Here is a 25,773-nt window from a genome sequence, read left to right as displayed (position 1 = left end):
AGCACGACAAGACGGGTTCAAATAGCCATGTCAGTCCGTCCGTCCATCCGTACGTCCGTCCATCCGTACGTCCGTCTGGATCAACGCAAACTCCTCCTAGACCGTTGGAGCTACGGAGCTGAAAATGCATGTAGGCTTGTATATACTGCAGGCGTTGTATATCTCGGATTCAGCCGGATCGGATCACTATATCATATAGCTCCCATACAAATGGCAAAGTCACGAACAGTGACTTTTCTTAATATCTTCGGTATTTTCTGAGCTATTATAATGAAATCTAATATCGGTGAGTTAATTATACATATAAACGACTATGCCAAATTTGATCAAGATCGGGTGACTATATCATATTGCGCCCATAGGAAAGATCTTTCGAAAACAGTGACTTTCGTCAATAACTTTGTTACTTTTAACGCGATTGCTTTCAAATTAAACAGAGAGTTGTTTTGAAAACTGGGGTTATGTGTAATATAAATTTTCTTGTGATGGATTTCGTTTGTCAAGAAGAACATTATGTTAATAAAATTCACCTTATAAGGTAAAAATCTCTAACAAAAAGCGGAGACATTCTATGTAAATGTAATGAAGTCGAACTTCTTTTATACAAATACTATGTATAACCTAGGTATAAATCCCATATACTAGGTATAAATCCTAAACTGGTTGTTCCTGAAGTGGTCCATGTGAAACATCAGGGGTACACGGCTGGAATCTACCCAAGTATTTTTGCCAGAGAAAGGGCCACCTAGGTGTAGTACGAATTTGACAAAGCTGTAAATATCTATCCTCGATAATCTAAAACCTTGATGACCTTCGTGTTAATAAAGTCATGACAATTAAAAGTTTAAACACCAACTACATAGATAAGAATCTGACTAATTATTAATTTAATTATCGGAACAGCGGTACATGACATATTTGACACTAAATATTTGTGCCTCATTTATTACTAATAATTATTAAAATACTTTTGCTTTATAGCACCTTTTTTTTTGGGCGAAACTATGTGAGAAGCGTTTCTATGCCGATTCCATACGATCTACGTGAACATGAATCGGTATATAACATTGACCCAACTGGGTGATGGAACCTATGGCACAGTGGTTCTAGGTCAGCGAAAAGACACTGGCGAAAAGGTGGCCATCAAGCGAATGAAACGAAAATACTATTCTTGGGAAGAGGCCATGAATTTGCGGGAAGTTAAGGTAAATATGAAAACATTCTAAAAACAAATTTCCTAATATTAATAATTAATACATTCTTTTATGTTTCTGTTAGTCTTTGAAGAAATTATCACACCCTAACATAGTTAAACTGAAGGAGGTCATCAGAGAGAATGATACTTTATACTTTGTGTTCGAGTATATGAAAGAGAATCTATATCAAATGATAAAAGATCGGGACACACATTTACCGGAGCCGGAACTAAAGAGCATACTATTCCAGGTATAGGCAAATGGTTGAAGCTTAATTTTGATTTTATAAAACTGAAATTCATTAATTTGCAGGTCCTAACTGGCTTGGCCTTTATGCATCGTCATGGTTTCTTTCATCGGGATTTGAAACCAGAAAATTTGTTGTGTTCCGGTCCGGAATTGATTAAAATTGCTGACTTTGGCTTGGCTCGCGAAATACGTTCGAGACCACCGTTTACGGACTATGTGTCGACGCGATGGTATCGAGCTCCGGAAGTATTGCTGCACTCCACTAATTATGGCAGCACCATTGATCTCTGGGCCATGGGTTGCATCATGGCGGAATTGTATACATTTCGTCCTCTCTTTCCGGGTAGCAGCGAGGTGGATCAACTATTCAAAATATGTTCAGTGCTGGGCACTCCCCAAAAGGTGGGTGTGGGTCGTATTGCTGTTGTATTAGGATTACTTCTGAAAGGATTTACCTGACTTTTCCTGAGATACTGTCATTATGGACAGAAAAACGATATACATATATAGAAGTTAATTTGAATCCCACATTCTAATTTCTTATTCTTCAATGCCTTGAAGAGTTTTTTAACACAATTTCGTTCTGATTTTTTTGAAAGCTCCTTAGGGAAAGAAGAACGTTTCTTGAGGTCTTCCACATCTAATATACTTCTTTGACTTGTTTTTTTAGAGCGACTGGCCGGATGGTTATCGTTTAGCCGCAATGATCCATTTTCGTTATCCCGATTGCATTAAAGTGCCACTGAGCAGCGTTGTGACACGTTGCAGCCAAAATGGTCTTGATCTAATGGAGGATATGTTGGCCTATGATCCCGATAAGAGACCAACGGCCCAACAGAGTCTTAAATATCCATATTTCCATGCATTAAAGAGGATCTCACCGAATGCGGCAACAAAAGCGAATGTAAAACTCAGTTCTAAGTATGCTCCTCCTCCCACTCAGATTGTGTCAAATAATGTGCTTCCTGTGCAGGAGAAACTGCAAGCCGTCACGGAGCTCATCCATCAAAGCAACAATATTAACAATAATAATAACAACAATAACAGCCACAACAACAACAACAATTTAATCAATGGCAAGTCTCAGTTAATGGCCAAAAATGTGAGCATGCCCAGAAAATATCAGCCAAAGTTGAGTTTTCTCAACCAAAATGAAATGGGTTTGGGTATGCGACCAGCAGCAGTGGGAGGAGTATCTGGAGGAGCTGCTGTTAGTGTTACCGACTCTAATAGTGTGAACGGAGCAACGACAACCGAACCGCCACCTGGAAGCGAATCCATCAATGATATATATCTAAATCGCAACATTTCCCAGCTCTTTGGTTTGCCGGCCCAAGCACCGCATCCGAATGTGTCTTTTAGCAACACATTATTACGCAATCCTGCTCCCATCTATGTGAATGGCAGCCAATTAAGCTTGGACACCATCAGCAAGAATGCCAAGAACAGTTTTCCCTCCAATGGCGGTGGTTATTATGTCCAGGCCCGTCCCTCCATCGCACAACAGGATGCCAAAGTCTATAATATGTTCTCCAAAGTTAGTGCCCAACAAGCACCGCCCAATTTACTGGTACGTCACCATTACCAGCCACCACCGGGACAAGGATCATCTGTCCTGGGTGCAGGAATGATGAATGGAGCTAGCATAAGACTCTCGGGTAGAACCCAGCCGCAGCAAGCTCCGGTTCTTATGCAGGCGCAGTCTCAGACTCAGGAGACAAAATTGAGTGCTCTGAAAGCAGATGATCTCGATATGATTTTGGGGTGAGTACTAATACAATTAAAATAAAAAAATGTGGTAAAAGGCAGAAGCTTTTGGAAACACTGTGTAACAAATTTCCGGAAAATTTTGAAAAGCTCCAAATAAGATATATATTCAAAATTCCTTCTATATTTAATCAAACGTGTTGAGGTCTAAACATTAAACAGCAATTGAAGACACCAAAGAAACATTAACTATTTCAATTCATATTCTTTTTATACCCTTGCAAAAAGGGTATATTAATTTTGGTCAGAAGTGTGCAACGCATAGAAGGAAGCATTTCCGACCATATAAAGTATATATATTCTTGCTCAGCACGACGAGACGAGTTCAAATAGCCATGTCCGTCCGTCCGTCCGTCCGTCCGTCCGTCTGTCCGTCCGTCTGGATCAACGCAAACTCCTCCTAGACCGTAAGAGCTACAGAGCTGAAATTTTGCATGTAGGCTTGTATATACTGCAGGCGTTGTATATCTCGGATTCAGCCGGATCGGATCACTATATCATATAGCTCCCATACAAACGCCAAAGTCACGAACAGTGACTTTTCTCAATAACTTCGTTATTTTTGAGCTATTGTCGTGAAATTTAATATTGGTGAGTTAATTATACGTATAAACAACTATGCCAAATTTGATCAAGATCGGGTGACTATATCATATAGCTCCCATAGGAACGATCGGTCGAAAACAGTGACTTTTGTCAATAACTTCGTTACTTTTGACGCGATTGCTTTCAAATTAAATATTTGTTAGTTTAGTATATCTGTTAATGACTGTGCCGAATTTGATAAATATCGGGTTACTATATCACATAGCTCCCATAGGAACGATCGGTGGAAAACAGTGACTTTGAACAATATCTTCGTTATTTCCTATGCTAAGATTGTTGGCAATTCTTTCGCAAACATTAGCCTTTTTAGATAAAACGTTTTTCCACTTTGAAAAGGAAAGAGTTACCAAAAAACTTGCAAGGGTATACAAACTTTGACGCGGTCAAAGTTAGCCCCGTCCCTCTGGTTTTTATTTAATTTTGTAATATCCTTATAATAAAATGAAGTAAGTCGTCTCGCCGACTTAGGTATACCATACACCAGTAAAGCAAATATTTCAACTTTATTAAACAAATGCATTTTCACATGCTTCTTACAAGCATATCTTAGTATCTCGCTCACTCAATCATACGAGCACCCTAGCGCCCCCACCAGCCAACGGCCAACTCCGGCCTTATGGAAAAACGTTTATATGCATAACTCGACTGTTTTTTGTCCGATTTTGATTAAATTAGGTATTTTGCTAGATATTAGTATTAAATATAAGTGTGCCAAATTTGATTGCATAAGGTAAAAAAATACGGGAGATAATCAAGTTTTTCAAATTACGGGGGCGGAAAAGGGCGTGGCAAAATTTTTATACATACAAAATGTGTGCATTTACTCAGCGAATATACATACCAAATATGGTGTCTCTAGCTGGAATAGTTTTTGAGATAAACTTTTTTTAAATTGCGGGGGCGGAAAGGGGCGTGGCAAAAATTTGAAATAAACTTGATCACAACACATACTACACGAGTCTACATACCAAATTTGGTGGCTCTAGCTCTTACAGTCTCCGAGATCTAGGTGTTCATACGGACAGACGGACAGACGGACGGACGGACAGACGGACAGACGGACGGACAGACGGACATGGCTAGATCGACTCGGTTGTTGATCCTGATCAAGAATATATATACTTTGTGGGATCGGAGATGCTTCCTTCTGCCTGTTACATACATATTGGCGACTTTAATATACCATTTCACCCTATGGGTGTATGGTATAAAAAAGATAATATAATCCATATAATCCTTATTCGATATCTGAATTATGTTTGAAACATATAAAAAGAAATTTGCAGATTTTATTTCTGCAAAACCAAAAAATTCAAAGATTTTGTTACTTTAAACAAAATTTAAAAATTTAAAAAAAAACTAAAAATATTCAGCTCTATTTAATATTATTTTATACTTTAATGATTCCCTTCATTCATTTGGATTATCACGGCATCGAAGCTTTTAATTTCATCATGATTAAGATTTTTTAGCGATTGATTTAACTTTTTTCTATGTGACCCAAAGATAAGTAATGAGCATTGGATAAATGATTTTTATGTTTGGAAGCTTTGCATTTTTTTTGGCAACAAAATTGAAAAATATCGTGGTAGTTTTTTAAATGATTCCGAATTTTGTCAATTCGTTAATCAAATAAAATTTGTATAGGTATATTTTGAGAAAGCTACAAAAATTAAGCAATTTCAAGATGTTTTTTTTTTTAAATGTATATTTAAGAAATATTTTAGGAGCACCCCGGTTGAGTTTGTCTGTAGTAAATGTCTCTCTATATATGTTTAAGTCTAAAAGTATGCATTAGCAATTGTGGAGATTACTTAGCGAAATTAAAAACAAAATCTGTCTATCAAGAAGTAAACATGTCTTGTGATGATCTTTGTTATATTTTTTTAAAGTAATTTTATGTTGTTATTTATGTATTATCACATGATCACATGAACATCCAGATCAAAGCTGAAAACTTCCGCCAAGCGTCAACGAAATGCCAAGGCCAATATTTTACTGGAAGACCTTTTTGGTCATTTGTCCATGGATTCGGATGGCAGTGATGGCAAGTATCCGCATACAGTACCGCCCACACAACAGGCGAAACAAGGCCAAAATACGACGGGGTCGGGACGTGATTTCTTTAGCGAAGGCCTACTGAGACCAGCTCCCAAGAAAAAGACCACTCAAAGTAGCCTGGAGGTGAACAATGGCAGTCGTACGGATTCCCTGTAAGTATATGAATATATTTATGAATGACTATCAACGGCGAGGATTCCCCCCGCATGGGTTTGATGTGCATGCTGTCCTTGTAAATGCTTCTTCATCCTCATCTCAGTTGTGTGCTATCATCTATGTAATATGTGTCTATGTCGATCTCTCTCTCTTTCTCTCTTTACATTGTATTGTCTCTTGTTTCTTTTTCCTAATCCTTTTCTTTTTTTTTTCGTGCGTTAAACATTTTGATTTGCCCCATTTTTTTAATCATTGCAAAAACAAAAAAACATTTGAACATTTTGTTGCGTGGTGGCGTCAGTGAAAACCAAAACGACTCATCGTCCTCTCCCTCATCAAATGATGATGAATGTCGCTTTTGGCCAATAAGGTAAAAATCAACATTCACAAATGATTAGTTTATAGTAATTGCACTATTCCTATTGATGTAGAAATGGAAATTAGCGAATAGGGAAATTTCTAGAACTTGATTGAGTATTTATTAGATATACACTTGTAGATTTGGGCTAAAAATTATTTACTTTTACGGAATATTTGTAACTAAATCAAGTTGAATTCATAAAACATTGTAATTAAACATCAAACTAACTAAACAATATAACAAAATCATTATTTAAAAAACAACTTTGTTAATTTTTATTATTTTTAGAGCACAAAATAAGCCACAAAAAGAGAAACCAGCTGCCACATTTCCCTGGGATGAGACAAACAAAACGGAAGATGAAAAACTAACAGCTTGGATGGTGGCCGAAAATGGTAATAACTTCAATTTTGGTAATCCACAAGCGTAGAAATCGGAACAGCACCCAATCAAGTAGTCATCAGTAGTAGAGGTAGCCTAAATAGTAGAATTACAAAATTAAAAAGCACCAAGCAAAAAATATAAAGAAATTGGAATTTGGCACGAGAAACCAAGGAATTCGGATTAATAAAAATGAAAATATTCAACAGGATCATTGCTGGAGAACAAATTTTGAAAGCATAACAAACAAAAAAAAAAAACAAAGAAGAAAATTGAAGGAATTGCCCGTCGTACCTGAAATAATACTAAATGGAAAGAGATTAAAAGAAAATCGATTACAAAAGTGCCTATGATATTCTTTCGAAATTTAGTTATTTTCTTTTGCTTCAAAACTGAATGTATCCGTCCTTGTAATGCCTATCCGTTAATTGTAACGCTGTGATAAATAACTAAACTAATTTTAAGTAATATTGTTTATGTGAATGTTAATGATAAGCATTAGTTTTGATTAAGAACCCTTTAAAATCTTTCAAATGTAAATATAGAGATATCAACAATCTTATATAATTGAGTTTAAATATCTTTGATCTGGTAACTTAGTAACTTTGTCACCTGCCCTAGCCAAAAGGCATCATCTTTCATTTCCTTCATGCAATGCAACCAACGTGCACAGTGGGCCGTTTGCTTAATTATTTGGGTGAAAATCAATTGACTTTGCTTTGAAATTGTCAAAGGTGCGGAAACGATTTAATTTAGACTTAATCCAAGTTATACCAAGTTATTTTTGTCCACAAAAAGACACTTTTAACCTTTAAAGTGAATGAATATTTCTAGTTTTTTACAGTAAAGTGAATTTGCAAAAAATAAATTTCCATTTGATTCATTCAGTTTTATTAGATTTAGACTGAATCACTTCAGAAAAATATCTTAAAATTTGTCTGTACAATAGAAAATGGGTTAAATGTAATTAAAATCAAATATGAGAACTGTTTTTGTAAAGAAATATAAAAAAGATATATAATCGGTCGAATTTTGAAGCATTTTTATATCAATTATTTAGGTTTAATTCAAAAAGGGTAATCTGCCAACAAAATAATAATTAAAAACAATAAATCAAAACATAATATTCAAAATGTCGTGGATGTTATTTTCTCGATCAACAAAATTTTTTAAAGTGTTTCGACTTCTTTGTTATGAATTTCGAGAATATACTATATATATTCTAAAATACAATTTGCCACTTAATTTTTCATCTAACAATAAGACATCTTTTTTCTTACAACAACACAATTCTACTCGCTCAATTTTCTTTTTTATAAAATTTTTCATTTGTATACTTACAATTAGACTCAGCAAAATATTAAAGTTATTACATTTTTTTGTAAGGTTTTTGTATTCAAGAAATCAAATCAGTTTGCAAATTATTCTTAAGATGTTTAAATTTAATCAGAAAAAAGAAGTTGCTATCAGAAAAAAAGAAAGTTTATATCTTAAGCCCATCAAAAATTAACAATTTTAATAATCAAGTACGACTGTTTCACTGTGCAATGATAGACACAACGACTGGGAGAGTTGGCAGGGAAAAGATTGAAAGTTGCATAATTAGCCAAGTGGCAGGTAGATACAATTTCACAATGGCAACTTAATAACTTGGCCAATGTGGCAGATGCTTCCTTCTGCCTGTTACATACATATTGGCGACTTTAATATACCATTTCACCCTATGGGTGTATGGTATAAAAAAGATAATATAATCCATATAATCCTTATTCGATATCTGAATTATGTTTGAAACATATAAAAAGAAATTTGCAGATTTTATTTCTGCAAAACCAAAAAATTCAAAGATTTTGTTACTTTAAACAAAATTTAAAAATTTAAAAAAAAAACTAAAAATATTCAGCTCTATTTAATATTATTTTATACTTTAATGATTCCCTTCATTCATTTGGATTATCACGGCATCGAAGCTTTTAATTTCATCATGATTAAGATTTTTTAGCGATTGATTTAACTTTTTTCTATGTGACCCAAAGATAAGTAATGAGCATTGGATAAATGATTTTTATGTTTGGAAGCTTTGCATTTTTTTTGGCAACAAAATTGAAAAATATCGTGGTAGTTTTTTAAATGATTCCGAATTTTGTCAATTCGTTAATCAAATAAAATTTGTATAGGTATATTTTGAGAAAGCTACAAAAATTAAGCAATTTCAAGATGTTTTTTTTTTTAAATGTATATTTAAGAAATATTTTAGGAGCACCCCGGTTGAGTTTGTCTGTAGTAAATGTCTCTCTATATATGTTTAAGTCTAAAAGTATGCATTAGCAATTGTGGAGATTACTTAGCGAAATTAAAAACAAAATCTGTCTATCAAGAAGTAAACATGTCTTGTGATGATCTTTGTTATATTTTTTTAAAGTAATTTTATGTTGTTATTTATGTATTATCACATGATCACATGAACATCCAGATCAAAGCTGAAAACTTCCGCCAAGCGTCAACGAAATGCCAAGGCCAATATTTTACTGGAAGACCTTTTTGGTCATTTGTCCATGGATTCGGATGGCAGTGATGGCAAGTATCCGCATACAGTACCGCCCACACAACAGGCGAAACAAGGCCAAAATACGACGGGGTCGGGACGTGATTTCTTTAGCGAAGGCCTACTGAGACCAGCTCCCAAGAAAAAGACCACTCAAAGTAGCCTGGAGGTGAACAATGGCAGTCGTACGGATTCCCTGTAAGTATATGAATATATTTATGAATGACTATCAACGGCGAGGATTCCCCCCGCATGGGTTTGATGTGCATGCTGTCCTTGTAAATGCTTCTTCATCCTCATCTCAGTTGTGTGCTATCATCTATGTAATATGTGTCTATGTCGATCTCTCTCTCTTTCTCTCTTTACATTGTATTGTCTCTTGTTTCTTTTTCCTAATCCTTTTCTTTTTTTTTTCGTGCGTTAAACATTTTGATTTGCCCCATTTTTTTAATCATTGCAAAAACAAAAAAACATTTGAACATTTTGTTGCGTGGTGGCGTCAGTGAAAACCAAAACGACTCATCGTCCTCTCCCTCATCAAATGATGATGAATGTCGCTTTTGGCCAATAAGGTAAAAATCAACATTCACAAATGATTAGTTTATAGTAATTGCACTATTCCTATTGATGTAGAAATGGAAATTAGCGAATAGGGAAATTTCTAGAACTTGATTGAGTATTTATTAGATATACACTTGTAGATTTGGGCTAAAAATTATTTACTTTTACGGAATATTTGTAACTAAATCAAGTTGAATTCATAAAACATTGTAATTAAACATCAAACTAACTAAACAATATAACAAAATCATTATTTAAAAAACAACTTTGTTAATTTTTATTATTTTTAGAGCACAAAATAAGCCACAAAAAGAGAAACCAGCTGCCACATTTCCCTGGGATGAGACAAACAAAACGGAAGATGAAAAACTAACAGCTTGGATGGTGGCCGAAAATGGTAATAACTTCAATTTTGGTAATCCACAAGCGTAGAAATCGGAACAGCACCCAATCAAGTAGTCATCAGTAGTAGAGGTAGCCTAAATAGTAGAATTACAAAATTAAAAAGCACCAAGCAAAAAATATAAAGAAATTGGAATTTGGCACGAGAAACCAAGGAATTCGGATTAATAAAAATGAAAATATTCAACAGGATCATTGCTGGAGAACAAATTTTGAAAGCATAACAAACAAAAAAAAAAAACAAAGAAGAAAATTGAAGGAATTGCCCGTCGTACCTGAAATAATACTAAATGGAAAGAGATTAAAAGAAAATCGATTACAAAAGTGCCTATGATATTCTTTCGAAATTTAGTTATTTTCTTTTGCTTCAAAACTGAATGTATCCGTCCTTGTAATGCCTATCCGTTAATTGTAACGCTGTGATAAATAACTAAACTAATTTTAAGTAATATTGTTTATGTGAATGTTAATGATAAGCATTAGTTTTGATTAAGAACCCTTTAAAATCTTTCAAATGTAAATATAGAGATATCAACAATCTTATATAATTGAGTTTAAATATCTTTGATCTGGTAACTTAGTAACTTTGTCACCTGCCCTAGCCAAAAGGCATCATCTTTCATTTCCTTCATGCAATGCAACCAACGTGCACAGTGGGCCGTTTGCTTAATTATTTGGGTGAAAATCAATTGACTTTGCTTTGAAATTGTCAAAGGTGCGGAAACGATTTAATTTAGACTTAATCCAAGTTATACCAAGTTATTTTTGTCCACAAAAAGACACTTTTAACCTTTAAAGTGAATGAATATTTCTAGTTTTTTACAGTAAAGTGAATTTGCAAAAAATAAATTTCCATTTGATTCATTCAGTTTTATTAGATTTAGACTGAATCACTTCAGAAAAATATCTTAAAATTTGTCTGTACAATAGAAAATGGGTTAAATGTAATTAAAATCAAATATGAGAACTGTTTTTGTAAAGAAATATAAAAAAGATATATAATCGGTCGAATTTTGAAGCATTTTTATATCAATTATTTAGGTTTAATTCAAAAAGGGTAATCTGCCAACAAAATAATAATTAAAAACAATAAATCAAAACATAATATTCAAAATGTCGTGGATGTTATTTTCTCGATCAACAAAATTTTTTAAAGTGTTTCGACTTCTTTGTTATGAATTTCGAGAATATACTATATATATTCTAAAATACAATTTGCCACTTAATTTTTCATCTAACAATAAGACATCTTTTTTCTTACAACAACACAATTCTACTCGCTCAATTTTCTTTTTTATAAAATTTTTCATTTGTATACTTACAATTAGACTCAGCAAAATATTAAAGTTATTACATTTTTTTGTAAGGTTTTTGTATTCAAGAAATCAAATCAGTTTGCAAATTATTCTTAAGATGTTTAAATTTAATCAGAAAAAAGAAGTTGCTATCAGAAAAAAAGAAAGTTTATATCTTAAGCCCATCAAAAATTAACAATTTTAATAATCAAGTACGACTGTTTCACTGTGCAATGATAGACACAACGACTGGGAGAGTTGGCAGGGAAAAGATTGAAAGTTGCATAATTAGCCAAGTGGCAGGTAGATACAATTTCACAATGGCAACTTAATAACTTGGCCAATGTGGCATCTATGCATATAGTAGGTAACTGTTACCCATATATAAATACAAGCCAATTCCGTCTGTCAGTCAACAGTTGTGATCTTCTCTTCTCTCAAGCAAACACTGCATCATGAATGCCTTGGTAAGTGTTTAGTCTATAACAATTAAATAAGTTGCAATGTTAAAAGAGATATTTAATATATTTATCTAGAGTTTCCTTATTTTCCTGTGTGCGATCGCTGCGGTTGCTATTGAAGCTGGCATTATCTCAACACATCCTGATGAACTAATTGCTAGTCCAGCACAATATGAATTTCATTATTCCGTACATGATGGACACACTGGAGATGTGAAGGATCAGTTTGAGCATCGTCGTGGTGAATATGTTACCGGTCGGTATTCCCTTATCGAACCCGATGGCCATCGCCGCATTGTGGACTATACCGCAGATCCTTTGTTGGGTTTTAATGCTCAAGTTCGTCGCGAACCAATTTCATTAATTACCCGGCATTGAAACGTAAATGATTGAAAATATAGCTAAACGGAATCTATAGACCTGGATTTGCTTCAAAGTTTGTGGCTGTTATTTTGAAAATATTATGATAATAAAATGTACTCTTCAGTAGAACAAACACATCTTGTTTTGACGAAATATGAAAATATTTTTTGTTGTTCTTCGACATATATTTACAGAGTTATGATGGTAGTATTAGCATCCTCGAGTTTCTCTTGCTTAATTACAATTGGCGGAAATATGGAAATTCTCGATTCCTCTCCAGATGCAGTATTTCTTTCAATTCGTACCAATTGTCGCTGAAGTTCCGAAATCCTATTCTGAACAACATTGTGCTGCTGTTCTTGTTCCTTTTGAAGATTTTCAGTTTGCTCCCCAATTGAGTTCAACTTTTCCATGATTTCGACGTGGGAATTTGAGGAATTTGGATGAAAATCGTTAGATTGATCTTGATGCTCAGTTTGTTGTTGCTTTTGAAGTTGTTCTTGGAGTCGTTTCTTACGCCACTCCTGTAGTCTCTCGTAGTCCATTTCTCGCTTACGCCAATGCTGCTTGTTACTTTTAATAACAAATGCCATAGAAAATACAAAAATATACAAATGTACACATTTCGATTAATAAGTTCTTGTATATGCTTACCTGTTCGAGGAATTATTAGACATAATGGAAGTGTCTGGAAATAGTAACAAAATTAGAGAAATTTAAATATATAAATCTTTTCAAAGTATATAAACTCTATATAATTACATATACACCTGATCCTCGCTTTGTACGATCTCTTTTAAGACTTACTATATCCTCACTCCTTCAATGGCAAACGACACAACGTGTCTGCTAATTCAGTTACTGCGGAATGAATCAAAGATCAAACAATCGACGAGATTTGTTGGTAGATCTATTCTCGATTCTACGACCAATTCAAAATCACATAAAACTTTTTGCATTCATCGCCTACACAGCTTTAAATCGTCTAATGTGTAAAAACAGTGTTGGAAAGCTAGTCACTGTGGAAGTGTTAGAAAATAACGCCATATTGTATGAAAGCCACGTGTCGTTTAACCAATCCGTGTTAACATGGAGTTTTTCCTAGAAACGTAAGTCCCTGTTAGGCGAAGGCCACGTGTATGTACATATGTACGAATAATGTATATGTATGTATGTAAAGGCCATTCTTATTAACGAGGAATGTTCATAATCTGATGTATGTTCAATCACTCATACATATACACACTTCCACACAATTCAATTGGGTCTACATCCACATGTACATACATTTATTCCAGTTCCTTAGAATATTTCTGCAGCTTTTTTACTCACAAAATTGTAAATACTAATTAATTATATTCTACCTTGCTACTTGCTACAGAAAAATATTTTCCTTACACAAAATTTTATAAAAATTAAATACTTTGATCCACCAGCGACTTTCGTAGAACGTGAATATGCAATTCACTCGATGCAGCCAAACTGAAGCTTTCCAACACTTCAAATCACAGTTTATCACAGCAAAGGAGCAAAACTTAACCCCTTGAAATTGTAATCAAGTCGATAACTTCAACTAATAAATTAAGCATTAAACTGAATGAATTTGGTTAAGAAACAAAGATTAAAAATTTCATTAGAAGAATTCTAGGTGCTATTCGTATATTTGAGGTTTCGTAGAACTAATAAAAGGTATTGAAATATTTTTATGACGGTTGTAATTTTACGGATCTAATAATTATTCGTCGGCCTCTCATCTTTTGAGTCCCCAAAATTTTATTTAAATAATTAATAGATTTTATTTTAAATAACAAGAAAAAAAACAAACTTTCTGGCAACTACCCTTTTCTAACGCTTGCCAACACTGTTGTTTCCCATATTTTACGTTAATCAAGACTGGACTGGCAAGACAACGTATTGAAAACTTTTAATTTGTAACTTTCCAACTGATTAGAAGTAGGAACACATTAAAACACTTGTTAGATGGATCAATATCCTTTAGTGTAATCAAAATTCATTTGAAATATTTATAAAAAATGCATTTATTGCTTTCTATTTACATACAACAAATTTTAGATAAGATAGAAACACCTACAATTGGGAAACAGAAAGAGTGAAGATAGTATATGTAGAGATAAATAGAGTATAGAAGGTTCGAGGATACAATGTTGTTGGATATTTTACAAAATGGTTTGTCTAAGAAAGTATAGATACTAAAATAGAACTATAGAATAGTTCGGATGCAGAATGTGGGTCGTCAATGAGGATGAAATCAGTTTACAGCTTTCTCTCTCTCTCTTTCTGATTGGCAGAGATCTCTAGTGGTACAAGCTCAGGGGCAGAGGGAGCTTAGCAGGAGCCAGCAATTTGGGTGCCGCATAGGCAATAGGTGCTGGTGCCAGGATCTTGGCAATTGGAGCAGCCTTGATCACCTTTTGACCCAATGGGTCACGACGAACAACGGCATTGAAACCGTTATGCGCATCCGAGGTGTAGTCCACAGTACGAAGATAACCATCAGCATCGATCAGTGTGTATTGGCCCTGAACCTGATCACCCTTACGGGATTCTGTCTGGCTCTTGATATCGCCAGTGTGTTCATCGTGCACGGAGTACGAGAAATCATAGTGAGCTGGTGCCTCTACTTCGACAGTCTTCAGAAGGGGCTTCACAAGGGCCGGACTGTGGTAGACTGAACCCAATGGCAGCTCGATGGCAGCAGCAGCTCCAACTCCCAGGATAAACAGAGACAGCAACTGTACAAACAAAAATAATATTAATTAATTTCCTTAACCAAAAATCTTTGCTCAAACACGAACCGAGAACATGTTGACTTGATTGTTTGGTAATTTTTTGTGCGTTGTCTTGGTTAGTTGACTTCACTTGAAGCTCCTGCACTGAACTATGTCGCCAAATGACGCGTACGCAACTTTTATACAGAGTCCATACCTCATTTTGCCCCTCCCCACCCTCTCAATATTTGGGCATACGCACCAAGCTTTTTGCGAACCGGAATTCCAGCTAATGCAAATTGAAATTTTGTTATAGTTTTTTTTTTCAAATTTTTTTCTTAAATGTTTTGTGCAAAAAAAAAGGTTACATTATTGCTCTACATACTGTGCGATTGTTGGAGTTTTGCTTTTGTTTCTAAAGATATTGGACAACCATTCGCGTTAAATTTGCAGCTTGTGTCAAAGTCAAGTGAAAGTTATCAATTGCTTTGGGTCTTGTAAATGTTTGGATATATACATAAATATAGGCAAATATGTCAGACAAATAATATCTATGTTATTAGATGGGATTATTTCAAGAGTGATTGCTTGACCTTAGAAAGCGAAGCGAAAATGTAACTTTATTTATGTTTATTTGAAATAATTACTTATTTTGCATTAATGGTAAGGAAGACTGTAGTAGAAAATTGGTGTAAGAATAAGAATCCCAAAATTTTCAATTTAATCAAATGATAGATTATTTATTAAGCAGAAGCGTTGTTACATTTGTTTGCTTTGTTTAAAATTTATAATTCCATTTATTTTTAGTAATTTTTTGTATAATTTAAGTATCTCAAAAATTTCTTGAATTATCTTATGACTTTTATATAGTGCAAAAGCTGAAATCGACAAGAACAAAATGGAATTAATGCAATACGGGATCAAATTAGACAAGGCGATAAAGAACTATGATGCTGGAGGGTTATGATCCCATATTTCATTACCGCAGACAATAATTGCAAGGTAAGTGCCGACTGCTTTTCCAGTTCTACTTGAGCAGAGTCATACGTTGGACCGGGAGTTCTACAACCGATGTCACAGGATCGGCTCGACAATGTAGGGCACTTATCGCGATTTGGAAGCTGATTTTCCACCTGTGTGAAGGCAAATACCGAACTTGCTTCTCATGATGCCGCACTAAATGCAACGTTATCACACTAACAAGAATTGGTTTTTTTTTAAATATACAGTTAAAAATAGAAAATCTTATATATTATCATACTATTAATCGTAAGTTTTACCTTAACCTAAATGAACCCAAAAAACTAATTAAGTGTTAACATTTATTCTGAAAACAGGTCTTAAGACGTTAACAACTTAAAGTAATTTCCTTACCAATTAACCAATTGAGTAAAGTTCGAAGTTGTAATTTAATCCTCCGAGCTAGTAAAAGGAGTTAAATCTGCCATATTAATGTGATACAATAAATGTGCATTTGACATTGTTTTTTTAAGTTGTTAGAAATATCTTTAATTTCTATCTTAATTCAAATAAATGACAATCGAACTTAGCTCGTAATCTAACCAGATAAATGAGAAACTTTAAAAATACTTTTTTTTGTCTTTTTTATAAACAAAACTTGCTAAAAATAATTGTAATACATACTTATTTTACATACATATGTATGTACATATAATATATGCGTTTATTCGAAAAGGTATAAATCAAAGTCGATATTTTAGAATTATAGAAATTGTTCTCAGCCTGAAATCTATGCTGCTCTGGACCTTGGTATTTCACCTCTTAAATTGATAGAATTTGATAAGCTTAGTGGATATTGATGACCTACGACGCCAGGACGAATTCGGTTACAGATGAGCTTAAACAGAGAGGCTGGAACGAGGGCAGGATGTCTATACCGTCTACCGTCAATAACTCAGGCGAGTCTATATCTTCGTTTTAAACCTTAAGCAATAAAATAACCGTTAATTCGAGAGGAAAGGTGTATTAAAAGAAATCTAACAATAAGCCAAGAAGACTTAAGTTTAAGTCATGAAGAGCATTTAGAACGGAGTCAAGCCTAGTCTGATGCAAAATCCTTACTCTACAAAATATCCAAGACTAATTTAGTTCATATTAATAATTTGTTGGCAAAGTATGTATTTCATTCCAAGTTTTTCTTAATTCAAATACCTCGATTCCCAAGGAATAAAAAAAAGGACATGCAGATTAAATAGAAACTAGAACTTTTCTTTTTCACCCAAGGAGGTAATGCTGCCGAAAAGCTTCTGGTCTAAATAATACTATTATACATACAACTTCCTCCGCATTTCGTTTTCCTGATTCTCTGACTATCTATTTAATATATTATGAGTTTAGAATATTGTAAATATGTTTATTGATAATACTTTGTTGCTATTTCAATTAACAGCCCAATGAACATATGTGGCCAAACAAAAAAGTTGTCACTCTAAAATCAACAGCCATGTGCTGCTCATGTGGGCTGAAGACGAAGGTGGAGTCAAAAGATCTTTATCGGCGTCACAACAAACAAATTGCACGTTGACATTCAGACAGCAGCCGTCGAACTAGCCTGATTTGAACTTAAAATTGGAAGAAAACCAAAATAAAAATGCCGTTAAGAGCTTTGCAGAGTTTTTTCCACTTAATTAATTAACCAAATTGCAACATCCGCCCGCGTGCCGCCCAAGATTGGGTGTCGGTTTCGGGTCTAATCTGGTCTGGGCAGGTGCCGCCGCCTTTCACGCACAGAAAACATAAAGACAAAAAAAAACAAAAAAACAAAAAATAAAAAGAAATATTGAAATGCAAACACGTAGGTAAATTCAATATGAAGTAATATGTTAGCTTTGGCTCGTGGTGCGTATGAATATATCTTGCGCCACATTAATTTAGAACAAGATTACGATTGCCGGTCCAAGTGGTGTCTCCAAATTTCCAGCTTTTGAATTCCTCCTCTCATCTGGCCGCTGGCAGCAACTCTGATCGCGGCACGCCCGCTGTCAGTGGTCATTGCTGGGTGCTGGACACTGGGTGCTGGGTACTGGTCGCCCAACCCAATCAACAAGACATATAAATTTAAGTAGTCTCTATAAATAATAAGTTGTGTCTACTTAGCGACATGTACATACACGTAGATTGTATGCGATACAAGCCCATTCGATCTCAATCGTTGCAGGGGGACGACAAATTCTGGTCCAGTTGAGTGGGTCGAAGGTGTTTTGGCATAAACTGCCAAATGAATTCAATTTCGAGATGGATTTAATGCTTCGAAGCTAAACCCCAAAATTCAAGGTCAACGAGTTATAACGTATGGCAAGTTTCCTCTCCATTATTTAGACCTATAGTTATATATATTCCAGATCAGCATGAATTAATAGTACAACATTTTAAGCACGAAAATATTTAAGTGTTTCTGGGTAAATTTGTGCATATATATAATGTATTCTTTATATATACACCACCGCTCGAATAAATAGCTTCAAGGAAAATTACTTACATCTAAAAAATGTCCGAGAATTAAGTGAGCTTCGAAAGAAGAAGAGGATTCTACGAAAATCTCAGGGGGATTTAATACAAATTTCGTTTTTGCTATTGGTCCATCTTAATGCGCCAAATTTATTTTGTTTCATTATTATATTTTGATCAAAACTCTAAAATTTTAAAATAGATAAACTCATTCAGAAAACAAGCAAGTGGGGAACTTATTTCGTTGAACAGATGTGTATAAACTATATTTATACATATATTAACTCAGAATGTGATGTTATCTTTCTATTATATCTATCTATTATCTAAGATAGATGTCTATTAGGCATGATCATATAGGATCAAACTTTATTTTAATATGAAAAAACTTGATCCATATTTTAACCATAAATTGTAAATGGCTATTTAATAAATTAAAATTACTTTTTGAAAATAAAACAAAATCTCTCCAATATTCTTAAATATCCCACAAAGTTTTCGAAAAAACATATTTTTTTTTATTTAAATGTTTATTGTACAATATAAATATTTCAGTAGAATTTTGAATAGTCATAAAAAATGCTAAAAAGATATTCAAATCTAACGTTATCTAGATTGTCATAATTGTACACTCTCAAATAAAAAACTCCTCTCTATAGTGATGAAAGTGATAATGCTAAAAAAATAAGAAAGGTCTTAATAGATAGCTACAGATCCAAGAGATTGTGCTTTATTAAAAATTATTTATAATAATTTCCTATCATCCAAGAGGATGTGCGTTATTATGTCTTTGTCACTTCGTAACCTCTAAGATTTAAAAATCTATATCAATTGCAATACGATAAAACTAAAATTTAATCAGCGGTTTCGTTGCAGATTATTGTAAAGTAGAGAGCGAAGTGAAGTGACAGAAAGATGAAGAGAGATAAAGTGAGAAAGGTTGGTAAAAGATTGGCAAAGACGAGAGAGTAGTTAGTGACACAAAAATATAGAGTATCTAGTAGATTAGTAAAAAAGACTTCACAGTAGATACCCAAACAACATGTGATGTTTGATTGATCATTATAATCTGTAAAAGTTCTACCCCAAATTCATAACACATGATATTTTTTTTATAATAATTTAATTATTTATAAGGTAACAGAAACAAATAATTTAAACAAATTTTAGGCATGGCATTTAACTAAATAGCTTAAACCTAACAACAACTGAACACTGAAACGGTTTTTATTCTCCATCCTAATAGTCCCCATAGCCCCTTACTTGATTGCCATAACCGAAATCTTTCAGATAGTTATCAATGGCCAAGTCAAATGTGGATGATGGCTTATTTGGATTAGGTTCTCCTCCAGCATAGGCCTTGGACTGTGCTTGAGGTTCTTCGGGTATTGGTATGGAATAGCTCTCAGTTTGTGTGGGATAGGCTTGTGTTTGACTAGGATAGGATTCGGTATAAGATTCAGTATAGGTTTCGGTATGACTGGGATATGATTCGGTGTAGGAGATTGTTTGGCTAGGTATTTGAGGATATGGCGATTCGGTGTGTGAATACAATTTGGGCTCCTCTAAATGTGGGTAAGGAGGAGTGGAACTTTCGTATATGGGCCCCGAAGTGGCCACCGATATTTTCTCATCATAGGGCGTCTTGGCCTTGGCTATGGCTAGACCACCCGAGGTAGCTGCAGCTGCCGTAGCCAATTGACCACGAACGGGGACCGCTTGGCTCTTAATCTGTTGAACCGGTTGAAGTTTATAAACAGGTGAATAGTAAACCGATGGCTTGGCTTGAGGTTTGACTGGATACCCCTTTCTGCTGCCATAGGCTGTGCTCAAAAGGTGAGCCAACTCTTCGAGCGTATAGTTAGGAGCATGATTTGCGCTGGGAGCTGGATAATCTTTTCTGGTACCACCACCGCTACCACCATAAGCTGTGCTCAACAAATTGGCCAATTCCTCGAGCGTGTAGTTGGGCGCATGATTGGGGGCAGCTGGCAATGCTGGAGCTGGAGCTGGAGCTGGAGCTGGAGCCACAGCTGGTTCATTGTAGACTAAGGGATAGGGTTTTGGGACATTAACCACACTATTCGCACCGTTGCCATAGTTGTTGCCATATTTCTGATATTTGGGGAAGTATTTCCTTTGATGGATATGTGTAAATTCCAATTGACCTCCAGGCGCATAGTCACCCGTGGAAGAGATTTGTGTTATCTGCTTCTTGGGGTCCGAAACGGTTACCTTGCGACAGAATTCCTTGCATCCTTGCTTGCACTCGCAATAGCATTTCTTATACGCAGAAGGAGTGGTATAGGGCAAGGGACTCGGTGTCGTATACGTGGGATAGAATGGTGTTGTTGTTGTTGTTGTTCTACTTGTCGTAGTCGTGATTGGTGCTGGTCTACTCGTGGTTGTTGTAATCGGGATAGTAGTTGTTGTTACTGTGCTATCTGTGGTTGTTGTGGGTACATCACTACATGGCACTTGCTCCCACACTTCCTGTTCACATTCAGCACAATATTCCGGAAAGTGTGCCTGTATTGTAACCACACTGACTAATAAAATCACCAAAATTCGTCGTTCAATCATCTGTTAACGAAAGCCAACAAGAAAAACAAAAACAAATGAAATATATATCACACACACACACAAACAAATAATTTATAAAATGGGTCGCAATTTCTTGGCAATTTTTTCTGATTTCTGATTGATTTTTCACCTTCACAGCAAATAATATTAATATTCCTCAGTTATTTATATATATATATATATATTTATTGGTATATATAATTGGATAGAGCTCAGCCAGCCCAAGTTGAGTTCAGTTCAGTCGCGTGCAAATTCTTTATATGGAATAATTGCTGAATAGCTCTTTAAATACGCTTTGCTCAACATTACAATGCGAAATGGGTCGCGGAAGCGTTGACCGCATCACGTTCCAAATGTTGAACATTTAGCCGGGGAATAGAGGGGGGTCCCTCCCCTCCACAAAGCACTGTTTATGTACGTACACCGGGGTACGGGGGAGACCAACTGACTGACCAACCAATAAACATCAACATGTCATCATAATCGCAACTTTGTTCGTCTCTCTCTTTGCTTCCGTATGTGCATTTCTTTGAGAATTCTTTGATAACTAACCAAGTAAACCAGCGCTCCATTGATGATTAATGTTGATCAAACGCTTCCAATTCCTTCAGTTAAATCTGCCAACTCAAATTTTTGACTTGACCTCTCTGAACATCTGTCATATATGCCGAACCTATGGCAACTGTTGGCTGAATTTATAAAATTTTAAAGGTTTTGGGTTTTTGGGTTAATTTCGATTAAGCATTATCTATAAAGTCAATTTATCAATTTGAGTTTTATTCGTTTTTTTTTTCTCCCTTGACCCACCCACGTACGTTTAGATATGATTTTTTCTTCTTCTTAGCCAAAGTAAAGACAAGTATTTTAACAATGTTGGTATTAAGAAAAAGTAGTTAATAAGATGGATTTAGATATTGGAATTCCTGGTATTTTTATTATAAGTAAATGGGAACTAATAATATTATGATGATTTGTTATGATAAGTTCCTCTTTTATTTCCAAAAATTAATTTCGTTCATTACATCATATTCTTGGAATTTTGTTTTTCAGGATATTTTTTCAAAATCTCACGATTTTGTAACATTTTATTATCAAAATTTAAAAACTTGTACAAGATTTATTACAATTATTGTTAGACGTAATGTAAGTAGATTTCTTTTTCTTTTCTCATTAACAATAATAGAGATTGACTTTTGTGGAGTCCGCCCCTGTTCCAGTGGGAGTGTTCAGCGAGACCAGATTTTATCTGTATCCCTGGTCCTGTCCCTCCTGGAATTTTATTATATCCTATGAGATTAAATTGTATCAGGTGTCTGGATTATTTCGATACTTCGGTTTCTTCTTCAATGTCTACAAATGTTTTTTTGAGCGTGATTTCAAAGAAAACGTAGTAATTTTGTTTAACTTAAAAAATTATTAAAACATTGGCAAATTTTGCATTCTGAAATTTAATATAAGTTCTACTATTATTATACTACTATTATAAATTATACTACTGCAATTTGATTTGTTTTGTCTTTTATCCCCATTATAAACTTTTTACAATCCTTTGTAAATATGAAGTATTACTTTGTGGAACTGAAATGAACTTAAAAAAAAAACTATCAAAATAAAACTTATAAAACGTTAAACAAAAATACTAATAAAACAAAGTTATTCTGCTAGATTTGTTTATGTGAACTATTTAAATAAATTTTAAATTTCATTTACAAACTATTTTAGAAGCTTTATGTTACAGTTTATCAAGCTAATTTAAAATTTATTTATATTTTTTGTATTAAAAATTAAATTTAAAAAAGATTTTCTTAAAAATTTAACATAATTTACTGTACACTTATTTTATAATTATTTCGTATCTCGCATAATCTTAACATTGCTCTAATTTGCCACTTTAATATTGGAGCAATGAAAGCATTTTTAATTTGGCATCACTTTAACTTAAATTGGCAATTTGACTTTGAAATGGTTTAGCACCTTTAAAAACTTGTATTCTCGGATGTTCAACTGTCATATCAATGTCCACTGGTTGCGCCTGGATAGATGGAATTGGAGTTTCGTTTTCCTTTTTCGGTTCTGAGCTGCGTTTTTTTAATTTTTCCCACTTTTCGAGGGTTTTTTCTGGTGCCTCGATTGGAACATAATTAGATGATTTACTAATCATATCCATGTCAATGGTATCAGTACCATTTTGGCCACTAGTCAACTCCTTGAGCATCTGCTGATAGTGAGGCTGATCGGCTGTTATGTATTCGGGTTCATCCTCTGGATTCAATATCTGATAGTTGGGTGTGCCCAGTTCGAATGTTGTAACATCACCATGTTCCACTTTATTCTTTAAGTGCTCGGCACTCCAACCGTATTGCTTCAGTGGGGCCATCCATTTGGCCAATCTGTCGTTCTCTGTTCGAGGATAACCATTGCAGCATGTGATGGCGGCGGCGGCAATGGCTAATAGAAGACATATAATTCCCAATGGTCGTGTCGTCTGCAGGTGAACCATTTTACTACTGATCTCTCATTGATCTATTTGGCACCACAATAGAATCAACTCTGTCAAGCTCAGCTGCCATCGTCTGCAATTGGACACCCACAATGGGCGACAAAGTTACCGATAGACAATACCAGTCCGTGTTGCTACGTGAGATTAGAGGCATCTAAGCGAGCCATGCTTCTTCGTCTGCAGATAGCATTAGTTTTCATTTATCATCTGAACTGAACCTAATCTAACTATGACACATAAAAATAAATGCAATGAGACATCAGCTCACAACCAAGAATGAATCTTCTTCAATACACATATGCAATATGCATTCAATTGTGTAAAATTAAAGTTAATTCTATCTAAGGAAATGGAATTATCATCTTTTTTTTTCCCACTAATTCAACTTTTGTGAACTGATAGGAAAAGTTGACTGATTGACCTAGTCGGAAAACAATTCGGATGTAGTGAAATGTGAGAAAGTTGAATTACCATACAACAACGACTTTTTATCTACAAAATTTTGCTTTGTAATTGATAATGCCATATGGTTGGCTAGAGAGTGTTTGGCTAAGACGGTGTTGGGGCTTACCATGGCTATGATTACCAAATTTAGATATGCAAAGAGCAACATCAACTGCTTAATTAAGTTTTTGAATTCTTAAACGAATGCCTATTCGATCACACTTAATACCTACTAAATTCATTCTTCCATTTAAAAAGAAAATCCTAAAAATGCAACGAGACATCATTTTCTGTTTGATTTGTAACATTTTTCGATATTTAAATTGCTTTATCTATCAAATTTTGGATAAATATTCCATACATTTTCCAGAAAAGGCTGGTAAAGGAAAGAAACCTATTATTTAAAAGGTTTTTGTGGCTTATGCTTTATTTTTTATCTGTTGTTCCAGATGGATCACAAGTCAGCCCTCTTTTTATTTTGTAAAAAAAAAAAATGTCTTCACAAAATGTGTTATAAATATTTTTGTGTTACTAAAATCCAAATGGGTTCTTTGCAAAATAGTTTTGTAATGAATCTAGCTTCCCAGTGACATATTCCTTTCCACCTTTGGTCTATTCATCTATCTTCTATACTTTCCCTTATTAAAGGAATTTTTTTTTCAATTTTCCGTTCTATGAGAAATTTTTCAACATAGTCCATTCAAATTTAGATAACACTTATGTCATAAATTTATGGCCAGCATTGTAAAAGGACTGTAAGTAAAATTAACTTTAAATTCTAATATTTTCATTAATGTTGTTAAAATAAATGGGAGATATTGTATTTTGTTTGTCTGTCGAAAAAGGAACCTAGTTTATAGTCCCCACGCTATAATATGCCTTGAATTAGAATCAAATTTGTAGAATTGAATGAGTTTCGGTTTCTCATATTCATGATCTTAACTGGGATCGTAATGTCAATTGGACGTTGTTCTCTTTTGATTACCATTTGCTACCTCATAAACCTCATAAGGCTTGGTGGAGTATTTGAGGGCAATTGACTCACCTGGGCTATGAATCGAAGTGAATCTATTTTTATTTCTTGCGGACCTATAAAAAATTTTTACTTCTATCTCACAGGACGAATATGTAACTATACTTTGTAAGAATCTTCTTGTATATTATGATTGCTGAGATCTTTCTTATTTGCTGAGATCTTTAAAATTTGACGAATTATGTAAGCTAAGGCCTTTATTTTAAAGCTTAGTCTAAGTGCAATATTTTTATACCTTCAAAAAATTTATATTGTTAAATAATTTGATCGAAGACCGCATTTAGAGGGGTAGAGACTTTGGGACTGAAAAACGTTTAGGGATCTCGGGAATGAGAATCTTTTGCAACTATTTAACTATTTTTCACTTGGTGCAATAACTCCTTTCCTTAAGCTATATATTTATTTTTAAGAAATTCCTGAGCAGTTTTCTGAAGAAAACAGTTCAATATGGATTAATAAAACTCGTAAGATTCTTTTGTGTTCTTTTGATGAACAGATTGAAATGTGATGCATCTTTTATTATGTTAATTATGATTAATGTGTTGTTTGTATGTACAAATAAAATGAACGTAAGATTACAACTTAAATTCCAAATGGCAAATGCAAATGAGG

The 25,773-nt window shown here is 34.3% G+C and overlaps 7 protein-coding genes across 10 annotated transcripts; 3 read left to right on the top strand and 4 right to left on the bottom strand.

Annotated features, from left to right (window-relative positions):
* Window positions 1-982: 982 nt before the first annotated feature.
* Window positions 983-7,339, top strand: LOC6644420 (serine/threonine-protein kinase dyf-5). 3 transcript variants are annotated; one of them, XM_023176691.2, is made up of 7 exons: window positions 983-1,205; window positions 1,279-1,446; window positions 1,509-1,847; window positions 2,116-2,349; window positions 2,419-3,209; window positions 5,762-6,031; window positions 6,685-7,339. In XM_023176691.2, exons 1-7 carry the CDS (start codon window positions 1,050-1,052, stop codon window positions 6,824-6,826), a joined length of 2,100 nt encoding a protein of 699 aa, XP_023032459.1. In that variant the 5' UTR covers window positions 983-1,049; the 3' UTR covers window positions 6,827-7,339. The 3 variants fall into 3 exon arrangements, with proteins under 3 accessions (XP_023032459.1, XP_002067007.2, XP_046866545.1); XM_002066971.4 differs by having other exon boundaries at window positions 2,116-3,209; XM_047010589.1 differs by lacking the exon at window positions 5,762-6,031 and having other exon boundaries at window positions 2,116-3,209.
* A 1,824-nt stretch (window positions 7,340-9,163) lies between these two features.
* Window positions 9,164-10,828, top strand: LOC124460152. The gene is made up of 3 exons (XM_047010429.1): window positions 9,164-9,198; window positions 9,251-9,520; window positions 10,174-10,828. Exons 1-3 carry the CDS (start codon window positions 9,164-9,166, stop codon window positions 10,313-10,315), a joined length of 447 nt encoding a protein of 148 aa, XP_046866385.1. The 3' UTR covers window positions 10,316-10,828.
* Window positions 10,829-12,015: 1,187 nt separating this feature from the next.
* On the top strand, window positions 12,016-12,537 carry LOC26529604 (larval cuticle protein A2B). Its single transcript, XM_015178095.3, has 2 exons — window positions 12,016-12,047; window positions 12,117-12,537. Exons 1-2 carry the CDS (start codon window positions 12,036-12,038, stop codon window positions 12,417-12,419), a joined length of 315 nt encoding a protein of 104 aa, XP_015033581.1. The 5' UTR covers window positions 12,016-12,035; the 3' UTR covers window positions 12,420-12,537.
* A 9-nt stretch (window positions 12,538-12,546) lies between these two features.
* Window positions 12,547-13,709, bottom strand: LOC111518834 (myb-like protein Q). The gene is made up of 3 exons (XM_047010664.1): window positions 13,692-13,709; window positions 13,059-13,092; window positions 12,547-12,977 (listed from the first exon to the last, which is right to left on the bottom strand). Exons 2-3 carry the CDS (start codon window positions 13,079-13,081, stop codon window positions 12,593-12,595), a joined length of 408 nt encoding a protein of 135 aa, XP_046866620.1. The 5' UTR covers window positions 13,082-13,092; window positions 13,692-13,709; the 3' UTR covers window positions 12,547-12,592.
* Window positions 13,710-14,437: 728 nt separating this feature from the next.
* Window positions 14,438-15,843, bottom strand: LOC6644418 (cuticle protein). Its single transcript, XM_002066969.3, has 3 exons — window positions 15,519-15,843; window positions 15,221-15,422; window positions 14,438-15,157 (listed from the first exon to the last, which is right to left on the bottom strand). The coding sequence occupies exons 2-3, from the start codon at window positions 15,227-15,229 to the stop codon at window positions 14,720-14,722; spliced, it is 447 nt and encodes a 148-aa protein (XP_002067005.1). The 5' UTR covers window positions 15,230-15,422; window positions 15,519-15,843; the 3' UTR covers window positions 14,438-14,719.
* A 3,864-nt stretch (window positions 15,844-19,707) lies between these two features.
* LOC6644417 (mucin-2) lies at window positions 19,708-21,812 on the bottom strand. Of its 2 annotated transcripts, none has more exons than XM_002066968.4 (2): window positions 21,737-21,812; window positions 19,708-21,184 (listed from the first exon to the last, which is right to left on the bottom strand). In XM_002066968.4, exon 2 carries the CDS (start codon window positions 21,182-21,184, stop codon window positions 19,841-19,843), a length of 1,344 nt encoding a protein of 447 aa, XP_002067004.1. In that variant the 5' UTR covers window positions 21,737-21,812; the 3' UTR covers window positions 19,708-19,840. The 2 variants fall into 2 exon arrangements, with proteins under 2 accessions (XP_002067004.1, XP_046866688.1); XM_047010732.1 differs by lacking the exon at window positions 21,737-21,812 and adding an exon at window positions 21,315-21,448.
* Window positions 21,813-23,016: 1,204 nt separating this feature from the next.
* On the bottom strand, window positions 23,017-23,722 carry LOC6644416. Its single transcript, XM_002066967.3, has one exon. It carries the CDS (start codon window positions 23,682-23,684, stop codon window positions 23,118-23,120), a length of 567 nt encoding a protein of 188 aa, XP_002067003.1. The 5' UTR covers window positions 23,685-23,722; the 3' UTR covers window positions 23,017-23,117.
* Between the last annotated feature and the right edge of the window lie 2,051 nt (window positions 23,723-25,773).

The sequence above is a fragment of the Drosophila willistoni genome, assembly GCF_018902025.1.
Source record: "Drosophila willistoni isolate 14030-0811.24 chromosome 2R unlocalized genomic scaffold, UCI_dwil_1.1 Seg167, whole genome shotgun sequence".
Lineage (NCBI taxonomy): Eukaryota > Metazoa > Arthropoda > Insecta > Diptera > Drosophilidae > Drosophila > Drosophila willistoni.
The sequence above is the reverse complement of the archived record's forward strand: the minus strand, read 5'-3'. Positions and strand labels throughout refer to the sequence as shown.

Excerpts from the sequence above, each read along its gene's own strand:
- LOC6644420 (XM_002066971.4), top strand. The coding sequence starts at position 1,050 with ATGAATCGGTATATAACATTGACCCAACTGGGTGATGGAACCTATGGC. Across the intron at positions 1,447-1,508 it reads TAAAGAGCATACTATTCCAG|GTCCTAACTGGCTTGGCCTT; the intron begins GTATAGGCAAAT and ends ATTAATTTGCAG. Across the intron at positions 6,032-6,684 it reads GGCAGTCGTACGGATTCCCT|AGCACAAAATAAGCCACAAA; the intron begins GTAAGTATATGA and ends TATTATTTTTAG.
- LOC124460152 (XM_047010429.1), top strand. The coding sequence starts at position 9,164 with ATGTCTTGTGATGATCTTTGTTATATTTTTTTAAA. Across the intron at positions 9,199-9,250 it reads CTTTGTTATATTTTTTTAAA|ATCAAAGCTGAAAACTTCCG; the intron begins GTAATTTTATGT and ends ATGAACATCCAG. Across the intron at positions 9,521-10,173 it reads GGCAGTCGTACGGATTCCCT|AGCACAAAATAAGCCACAAA; the intron begins GTAAGTATATGA and ends TATTATTTTTAG.
- LOC111518834 (XM_047010664.1), bottom strand. The coding sequence starts at position 13,081 with ATGTCTAATAATTCCTCGAACAG. Across the intron at positions 12,978-13,058 it reads TCTAATAATTCCTCGAACAG|TAACAAGCAGCATTGGCGTA; the intron begins GTAAGCATATAC and ends TGTTATTAAAAG.
- LOC6644417 (XM_002066968.4), bottom strand. The coding sequence starts at position 21,184 with ATGATTGAACGACGAATTTTGGTGATTTTATTAGTCAGTGTGGTTACA.
- LOC6644416 (XM_002066967.3), bottom strand. The coding sequence starts at position 23,684 with ATGGTTCACCTGCAGACGACACGACCATTGGGAATTATATGTCTTCTA.